Consider the following 10,288-nt stretch of genomic DNA (forward strand, 5'->3'; position numbering starts at 1 on the left):
GCTGCGATGCACGGGCGGGGACAGGCCGCCAGCACGGCGTATTCCCGGCAGGGCAGGGCGGCAGGGGGCTGAGCAGCCTGCGCCCCCCGCCCCGCGAGCGAAGGGGCCGGGCGCGGCCGGGCGCTGTCACGGCGGGGCTGTGGCCCCGGAGCTGTCAGCGCGGCTGTCGCCCCGGGGACCTGCAGGGCAGGTAGGCGCCAGGAGGCGAAGCGGCCCTGGTAGGGCGGGCAGAGCTGGGAGGAGGTGGCGCGGGCGGCATCGAGCGACGGGGGCACGAAACGTTGCCCCAGCTGCCCCGTCCCGGCAGAGAGGAGGGTGGACGGGTGGGCCTTTTGCAGGGAAAGGGGGTCTCACCGAGCGGGGGGAGAGGGGTGCGTCAGGCCCGCGCGCAAAGAGCTCGGAAAGGTTTGAGGGACGCATGCTGAAGTTCAACAAGCACGAGGGTGAAATCAGCTGCGGTTTGCGAGCGGCAAGGGGAGTCAAATGTTGGAGCTGCCCCTGACTTGCCAAGTCTTGAAGGGGGTTACATAGTTTTCCAAAGGACTTTCATCCACTTTTGAGGTGTAGGCCTGCATATGCAGGGCCGTAGACTACATGATCATACCTGCCTTGACCTTTGAGACTAGCTGTGTAGGTGGGTCAGGGGGCAGGGTCTACTCCTTACCCAGGGGAACCGCGGCACAGAGCACTGCTGTGACTGGCTTGGAGGTATGCAGCAGGCGGCTGGCAGAGTAAGAGGTGCCTGGACTTCCACACCTCTGTGCAGTCTGCCAGAGCAGGGCTGTCCAAGTGCCCTGGCTGGATTTACAAAGTTTATGACCAGGCCCCTTTCGTGCTAAGCTCTAGAAATTAAATTGGCACGGACTTGCCCTCCCTGTTCTTCCATTGCGTGCACTGCTGGTACTTTAGTGCTTGTTAACACGTTGAAGTCTGAAGGTTGTGTCTCTTTTGGAGCCTCTAATTTGACCCTGCCTCAGCTAGCTGGCTTTCTTGCCCCTTTAACCTGCCCAAATCCACTCCCTCATGATACTCCCTAGAGTAGATGAATGCCTCCCTCCACAAACATGGCTTTATCTTCTACTGCCAGTTGGCATACGCTCCTTCAGTCCGTGCTCCTGACCTCCCAGCCTCTGAAAGTATTTCATTGGCAAACAATCCTTGTCTGCCTCCCTTTTCCACCCACATCCCCTCCAAAAAAAAAGGCAACCAAAACCCCCAAAAAACGCTGGCTAGGGAACTGCCATACAGAGTTGCTATTGGTCAATATTTTTCCATCGTATATGAACTGGAGGGGTCTTTTTGTTCAGACTTCTCAGTGTTTCCAGGGCTTGGTATAGTTGTGTTTTCATGTGTAATAATATTAGGTGGCAGCCTTGAAGTTTCTCTCTGTGGCAGCTCATCTGTGTTGCTCTGAAGTCTACAGGAGCCATTGCAAGTTTTGGAAGCCTACAGGAAAAAATGGTCTCTGCAAGGCGTGCAGGTAGGGCATTGATCCAGCAGTAGTTCTTCAGCAACTCGAAGTTCCTTGGAGCTGAGATTGAGCAAAAGGGTCCTGTGAAACTTGCAGCCCTGGTGGCTCTCCGCTCTTTGGACTGTAGTGCTCTAGAGAGTTTGAGCCACGTATGGTCCCCAGTGCTTTCTTGTACAATACCCTCCCTTTCTTGGTTCATGAAATGGGCTGATTTTGTTGCGTTGTAAGTAGCTGATGCCTACTGGCTCATCTGATGACTTGTGCATTTTGTTTAATTTTATGTGTGTGTGTGTTTGTTTAAGGGGTACTTTTACTGGGTTTTTGGTTGTAGCAATGTTGGTCTAAGGACATGGGCAGGCCAGGTTCTTTGAGTAGATGTGATCTCTTTTATTAGACCAACTGAGTAGATGGAAAAAAGTTCTTAGCAAGCTTTCAGGGGTACTTAAAAAAATGTATCTGGTCCCTAGTTTGTTTTTTTTACGCTAAGTTCAGTGGTTAGGACTTGCATTATATGAATGGCAAGATTACTTTTTCATTTTTTGCTTGCAAACTGGCATATACAGAAAGTAGTGATGGAATCCATCACCATCAGCAATCCCTCAGTGGCCTCTACCATGGCTCACTGGTGGATCTTGAGGTGACTTAAGAGTCCAATTGCTCGGCCACAGATCTGTCAGCAGAAGTTGCAAGTCTTTCTGCAGGTGAGAGTAGGCTGTTGGCTGGGATTTCTCTCCTTTTCCTTCCTTTGCTCTCTCCTCTCTGCTTCTGAGGGGAAAATGCTTCACCTCGAAGTGGTCTGCCGCTTGGTTGAAATTGCAGTGCCATAGATGAAGTCTATGTAACACAGGGCTGTCCAACTTGCAGCTTGTGGGCTGCATGTGGCCTGCAAGGGGTTAACATGTGGCCTCTGGGTTCCCACCCAGCTATCGCTCTCCTTGCTCTGGCTGCAGCAGCAGCAGCTGGAGCTCTCCCTCCTCTGGCTTCTGTTGCATGTCCTGGCCCTAGGGGATGTGGTGACAAAGTGTGGTGTGGTGCGGTGTGACAAAGTGTGGTATGGTGCAGTGTGGCACAGCCCACAGTGCTGGGGCAGCTGAGGGCCTGGAGCACCTGTGCAGAAGGAATCCCCCTAACTGGGCAGCTGAAGTTGAGGTGGGGCACCACCATGTGTGGTGCACCAGGGGATGCCTCTCTGCCCATGTGCACACACCATGGTCCCCACTGGTGTGGTCTATGAGGCGTGCAGCCCCCAGCTCTTGATAAGTTGGACAGCCTTGACTTAGCACACTGAGTTAAAACTATTTTCTGTTCAGTGTTTAAGAACACAAAGAAATGTTTGTCACTTAACCAAAATTTTAAATAGATGTCGTCATTTTAAAATCTCTTCAGTTGGCAAGGTGTTTGCTAGGTTTTACCAGGTTCTCAGAGCCCAATTCTTTTTTGCTCTGAGAAAATGTAACCTTATATGAGACCCAAGCTTAAGAATTACTGCAGTCTTGGTAAAGGAGAGACGTGTCTTCTCTTTGTACTCATACAGAGTAAGAATTAGGCTGCTGTTGGACTTAAAGATGCACACACACTTTCCTGCAAAACACTGGATTTCTTCTCTCAAAGCTTTTCTCGCTGCAGCCCTGTAGGACCAGATTTTAAAAGTATTGGATGCCTAAATCTGCAAATAGGTACTAGAGAGGTGTGGAATTTTTCAAAAGCTCTTTAGGTGCTTTAGAAAATGGCTTTAGGTAACATTGTGCTTTATTTACTGTGTATAGAGACTTGGGCATTTATGCTGTATGGACTGAAACATCTTTGTTACATGATGACTTATCTGGCAGAAATTTCTGGAGATGAAGGATGCCTTATCCTCATGCCCAACTGGTACAGGCTTCTCCATCCCCAAGTAATGGGGAAGTCTTGGGTCCATGTTCCTCACCTGTTGCTGTTGTCCACATGGTATTTGAAACTCATCATGGAGTGGCAGTGATCTTGAGCATATGGAATAGTTGAGCTTCCAGGGCCTGGTTTGAACAGAGCACTGTACTGGTTTAACTAAGGGCCTGTTTTTAATCCTGGTGCAAACCACTTTCCGGACACTTTCATTTTTGTTTTGCTGAAGTCAGTTAGAACAGGCCTAATCTAAAACCAAAATGAGCAATTTGTAAACCAAAGTATCCACAATGACTTGTGCCCTGGCTATAGTTAACTTTTGCTTAGAGACAGACAGGTCCTATATTTTGTATGTTTTCTTGAGGATCATCTGGTTAGGAAGTGTGGAGTGGGGACTATGTGGGGGAGGAATTGTGGTATTAAGGTGACACTTGCTACTGATGTATCACTCTGCTGGCATGTTGTATCCCTTTCCTTGATGCTAGTCTATTTACATTGTAAATTTTCTGGGGCAGTGACTGCTTCTCTGTGGCAGTACGAAGTCCAGAAGATCCCATTTTGATTAGATTTTAACTATTATCACCATAAACGTGATTAATCAGAACGGACTAAATTTAGCCCTAAGAAGTGGTAGCTTGAAGTGAAAGGAGTGCCAAGACGAGTCAGTACATCCCATTTTTTGGGGGTGATGAAATGGAGTGTCTGGTTGTCAGTTCACTTAACTTGTCCCCTCTTACCAGCCGTCTGGAAAGGAAGGGGTTTTTATGTGCAAGTTTTGACTGTTAAAATGTTGAGTGCTGGCTCCTATGACAAAGTTGCAGTCACTGGTGATGAAAATAACTTCTTTGTTTAAATTAAAACAAACAACAACCGGTCCCTGCCAAACAACCTCCATATAAGTGTTGTGGTTTTCCATATACATCCAATTCTGGATTCACACAAACTTGCTTATTGTAAGTGAGAGGTATTTGGAAAAACGTGACAATTTTTTTTTTTTTAATATCAAAATAAGTTGTAATATTTTAAAATATTTTCATGAATATATTTACAGCTAAAAGGAAAACAAAATCTAAATGGTTATCATAGTAAACACAAATGTTCACACCAAGTGGTTCTTTTTTTTACCTCCTGTGTTTATTGGAGAGGAAAATTGGGTGAAAATCATAATCAAAAGCTTGGGTATAACTGCAGCATGAAGCAGAAGCCAGTGCCTGCATAATCCTGACTTCCCTTGCAGAACGATGATATATCCCAGGAACTGGTCAGAAGTATTTGATTTTTGATTCTGACTTTATCATGATCCCTTCTATATGTGCTCAGGCAAATCTCTCATTTCGTAATTAAGGACTACAGGATGGGTCCCCTGTTTAAAATAAACCCTGCTTGGCTGGTAGAGGTGCTGAACAACATACTAAAATATTTACTAAAGACTTGTATTATTTAAGTTGCTCTGGGCAGGGCACCAGGGAGCTCATTTTTCAGTGCAGTTTCTTATGGGTTAGTTGATGGTTTCTGTTTTTTTCCCGTCCCCCCCCAGATGGATTTAAATACTCCAGGTTTGGCTACACTGTAACCTTTTCAGGCAATGTTTCTGTCAGTTAGATCTCACACTAGTTTCTTTTCTTGAACTAGCCTGGTGGCGGTGTGCATCTGTGATCTGGGAGGGAAGTTTGTATTGGGAAGAATATGCTATTTGACTCATGACAGATGTGCTCCCTGAGTCTGAGCCTGGCCTTGTGACTTTGGAACTGCAGTGTTTGTACTGACCTCTCTCCTTCTGAAGTTGGAGGTTGGTGGCATTGCTGCAGCTGCCCAGTAGGACAGGGATTCAGCTGGCCCTGCCTGAATCTAGGGGAGCACCTAGGAAAGAAGGGCTGCCCTCTTTCTCTTCCTCCTCCTCACAGCTACCAGAGCAGTGCAAGAAAGGAGAGAAGCTGAACCAACAACCAGTCCCAGCTTCCCAGGTTTCTGCCCCTGTCAGCCTAACAGCTCTCCATGTGCCTAGTGGGTAGCCAGAGCACAGTGTAGTCTAGTCAGTCATTCCTGATGCACCCTGAAGATGTAGGACCCAGCCTCATCTCTTCTGAGGACTTCTTTACAATGGGAAACAGCACCTGCAGCTGGGTTCTGCTGGCTGCACAGTGTAAAGCAGGGGTGGGCCCAGGGGCCACAAGGCATTTTGATGAGCTATTGTGGGCAAGGTCAGCATCTGGTCTTCCCCCCCCACCCCCTGTGCAACAACTCACTGAAACTCCCTATGTGAGGTGGGGCTGCAGCTGGGTGGGGAGCAATGTTTGGGAGCAGGATGGGTGATCCGCTCCTGCCAAACCCCTGCCTGGTGGTGGGGTGTGTGTGTGCAGGGTGCTGCCTAGGTGCTATGTCTTGGGAGCCAGCTGGGGCTGAGGTGAGGGAGGGGGCGGTGGGCGTGTGCAGCAGAGCTCACAGTGGGCAGTAAGGTCCTTGGTGCTCTGTATGGGGCTGAGCCCTGCTGGCTCCAGCCTGCACCTGCCGGCCCCACCCTGGCCAGTGTTCACAGCTTGCTGGCTGGGCTACTCCTGGTGTTGTAGCTCCTCTTGCCTCCAGCAGTGGATCGTCCTCCTGCTCCTGGCCCTGCTGTGCCACTTTGGCTGGGGCAGCTTCAGCCAGGTGGCTCCTGCCCCGGTGTGCAGGCTGCTGGCTGCCTTGTTCTTGCTCTGCCTGCCCCCAAGTGACTGATCATTGTGCCCGGTGGGCAGAGTGGGAGAAAGGTGGCCAAGAGGTGGAACCAGAACCTAGTGGACTGGATCAGGAGCCATCTAGCTGCAACTCCCTTCCCCACTTGACCCAGCATGGCACGGTGTAGCGTGGCACAGTGTAGCATGTCACAGCAAGGGCAGAAGCAGGAGCAGGCTGCTTGTGGGCTAAGATCAAGTGTAGTCCACTGCACTGGTCTGTTACCTGAAATGAGATGGATTTAAACGGCATTGTGTAGTGGAGGGTGCACCACTGTCCAATGCATTGTGGCTAGGATGCCCTATGAGAGTCTTGTAATTAGTTTTCCCACTGGCCAGCTTCCAGGGGGAGGATCTTGGCTACACACCTACTTTACGGAAATGGGGGACTCCTCCCTAGCTTGCTCCTGTGGCCTTTGATTAAGGACAAGTGAGATTCAGGAGCATTCAAACCCTAAGCCTCCAGGCTTGGGCCTGCACGTAGGATGCCCGCCAATGGATTTGGGAGTATCTAAAGCCCCAGGCTGAAAAGTCTAGGGTGGAGGATACTTGCCAGTTGTAGTGCCACATACGGTGTTTGAACGATTGATTTTTTTTGCTCAGTACAAAGGTTTCAGAACTGATTTGGCTAATTTGACCTGGAATATGCAAACTTTTCCAACAAAAAAAAGCTGGCAGGCCAGATTCTGCAGGCTGTATTTTGTCCACCCTTGGTATAAAGGGTGCAGAGCAGTGGACCTGTCTTATAGGACTGACTGTGTGTTCATGACCTTTTAGGAGTAACTTCCCGGGTCATTGAGGAAGGAAGGCCGGCTAGGGTACCGAGCCCCAAGGTCTGGAATAGCCTGTCATCGGAGGTGGTTTAAATGCCTACATTGAACACCTTCAAGAGAAAATTGGATGCTTATCTTGCTGGCATCTTGTGACCCCAGCTGACTTCCTGCCCTTTGGGCAGGGGGCTGGGCTTGATGATCTTCCGTGGTCCCTTCTAGCCGTAATGTCTATGAAAAACCTCTGAGTTTGTTTTCTGCAACTAACCTAAGAAATTTCTGAACATTTAATTACATAATTAAAGTTACAGCATGCTGAAAGTTCCTGTCCTGCCCTCCATGTACTGGCCAGAACCCTATCTTTTATTTTCCTTTTGAGGTCATCCAATATTTTATCCAAGTAAAGGTTTTTCAATGTGGAAAAAATAAGAAATATGATAACATGTTTTGCGTTTAATTTTAGATTTCATCATGGGGGACATGAAAACCCCGGACTTTGATGACCTTTTGGCTGCTTTTGACATCCCAGATCCAACTAGCCTTGACGCCAAGGAGACCATTCAGTCAACTGGTGAGGACAATGAAAATCACCTGAAGCCATCTGGAATATGTATAGATGAAAATGTGTCCTTGTCCCACTCGGTGCCAGCTCCTGATGCGCCTGTTGTGAGTGTTATTGTGAAGAACACAAGTCGTCAGGAGTCCTTTGAAGCAGAAAAGGAGGGGAATCACCTTGGACCCGGTCTGTTACACAATGGATTCCGTGCATCTGATTTGCCCTCAGAGCCTCACAATTTAGTGCACCATTATGGGAAATTTGATTCGGCCTTTATCAATGGTGATAGCTCAAGAAACTACCCAGAAAAACTGGACCAGTCAAAGTCAGAGCCTTTACCAACATTCAGTCAGTTCAGCCCTATCTCTAGTCCAGAACCGGAGGACTCATTCAAAGAGAACAATATTAGCGATAAACCAAAACATGCCCAAACTCTATATTTCTCAGCACCTCAAATGTATATTCCAACTGGGGCTTCTGCTTTAGATCATTTTCGGACGTTACCAGAGCCAGAGTTAAGTATGTTTGATCAATATTGCAAAAAGGAACAAAAGATGGAAATTCACTGCCACCAGGAAAGTCGGCTGGATATGAACAGAAGAGAGCAGGAGAAAACAACAGAGAAGTTTGTAGAGTCCAGTAAAGATCTGGTGGATACCAACAGCTTCCTTGGAGAAGGTTTGACATTTGGAAATCTCCACAACAATAACTTGGGGGAAAGCAAAGTGTCTATACCTGACGTGAACATCTCTTCCTCAGTCCCACCTCGCCAGCGTCTAAAGCCAACCCACTCAAAGTTGTCCTCTTGTGTTGCTGCATTAGTAGCTCTGCAGGCCAAAAAAGTTGCATGTATCCCAAAAGACGATCAAGCAAGTCTTACAAAAGAACCTTCTGGTTCTTTTAAAGATGGTATTAAGGGCAGTCCCAAAATGCCCAAGTCACCAAAGAGTCCAAGAAGCCCCCTTGAGGTGGTGAGAAAGACCAACAAGCAGCCTGAAAGTCCTCGGAGCGTGTGCAGTGATAGCAGTGGAAAAGGCTCTCCTTCCATGGCAGCTGGCTCTCCGCCAGCCATTCCCAAAGTTAGGATAAAGACTATTAAGACATCCTCTGGTGAAATTAAAAGAACTGTTACTCGGATTTTGCCAGAAAGTGATGATCTGGGCAAATCTTCTGAAGAATCACCTGCAGAAAGCTTAGCTACTGAAGAATTTATTAAATGCTTTCCTTCGCCTGATACCAGTGCTGTTATAGAAAATGAGGCAAACAAGACTTCCACAAAAAATGGAGCTGCTGTGACTATTCAAGTGTCAAATGTAGCAAGCCCCCTGGTTGATGGCATGAAAGTAGATATTGCCGCAAACAGCGCATCCACTGCATCTTTGTCTCCGGTGTCCAACTGTAGCAGTGGTGCCATAAAAATAGGTGCTGTCAGTCAGCAGCCCGGCAAGAGGCAACAGCAACAGCAGGGCATTGCAATACAGCCATCTAACTCGACCACTTCCAGCCTTCTTCCCAAGGCAATACATTTGGCAAATCTCAATTTAGTCCCACACAGCGTTGCTGCTTCCGTTGCAGCAAAATCATCTGTGCAAAGACGAAACCAGCCTCAGCTAACGCAAATGACAGTGCCACTGGTTCATCAGGTAAAGAAAGCTGCTCCTGTAATCGTGGAGGCATTTAATAAAGTACTACATAGTGCCAATCCTGTGCCAATATATACTCCAAACCTCAGCCCACCATCTGACAGCAGTATTCATTTACCTACATCTGGGTATTGTTGCCTAGAATGTGGGGATTCATTTGCCTTAGAGAAAAGCCTAACTCAACATTATAGTAGGCGAAGTGTCCACATTGAAGTAATGTGCACTCAGTGTTCGACAGTGCTGCTCTTCTTTAATAAGTGTAGTTTGCTTAAACATGCAAGAGATCACAAGAGTAAAGGGTTTATCATGCAGTGTTCTCAGCTGTTAATGAAACCAATTTCCATAGACCAAATGTTTTCACCCTCTCCTACAAGCTCTTCGGTGTGTTTGGCTCCTCAGACTTTGCACTTGTCATCATCTTCATGTAAATCCAGTGCTACACTGGGAAGTGGTACGGGAACATCTACCAACGTTCAACCAGCCATGCCTCTCTATACGGACCCATTGCGGCTAATCCGTCAGGGACTGAAGTGTCTTGAATGTAACAAGCAGGCACCAGATTATGTTGCTCTAGCAGCACATTACCAGAGAACTTCAGAAGATAATGAGGGACTGGTAAGTAATTTCTTTGACATATTGGTTATGTGTTTATGCATTAAAGGAATTACCCTTTGAAAAATAAATTAAGCATCAAGGTAGGAAGTGAATTATTTATGTTCTTGTTATTGTATTGGAGCCAGATTTAGCAGTGATGGTGGAGAGTGAACTAGGAAGCAACTTGCATTAAAATGTTGGGCTGCAAGCACCAAAGCACTGTAGCACTAGGGACAGAGGGTGGTGATCTCTCTGGGCACATCTACACATTCATTAATGGGCTGTAATTACAGCACATTAAGTTTAGTTAGTACCTGTAATTACAAGTACTAACTTAACGTGCCTTAATCAGTGCTGCTGCACATTAGCACCAGTGCACGCTTTTTTGTGATGGTAATGCACAGTAGACAGATTGTACTGTGCATAATAGCGCGTTAATGCGGGTTTTGCTTGCCATGCTAATGTGCAGTAGAATTGGTTTATTGCGCCTTTAGCTTCTCATGTAGATGCACCCTCTATGTGCCTTTGAGGAGCTTGCGCTTAAGCATCATAGTCCTTAGTTTTGATTTTGTCAGTACAAGAAACACTGAGCGATTAGCCCTTACTGCTGCTTTGCAGAGAGAAGAGGCTCGGGGTAGGCAGAGGAGTGTTGGACTTGCACG

The 10,288-nt window shown here is 47.4% G+C and overlaps 1 protein-coding gene across 1 annotated transcript; it reads left to right on the plus strand.

The window, feature by feature from the left end:
* Positions 1 to 7,271: 7,271 nt before the first annotated feature.
* Positions 7,272 to 9,707, plus strand: ZNF592 (zinc finger protein 592). Its single transcript, XM_019533141.1, has one exon. It carries the CDS (start codon positions 7,305 to 7,307, stop codon positions 9,705 to 9,707), a length of 2,403 nt encoding a protein of 800 aa, XP_019388686.1. The 5' UTR covers positions 7,272 to 7,304.
* The last annotated feature ends 581 nt before the right edge of the window (positions 9,708 to 10,288 follow it).

This window comes from Crocodylus porosus, unplaced genomic scaffold, assembly GCF_001723895.1.
Source record: "Crocodylus porosus isolate Cpor-Errol unplaced genomic scaffold, CroPor_comp1, whole genome shotgun sequence".
NCBI lineage: Eukaryota > Metazoa > Chordata > Crocodylia > Crocodylidae > Crocodylus > Crocodylus porosus.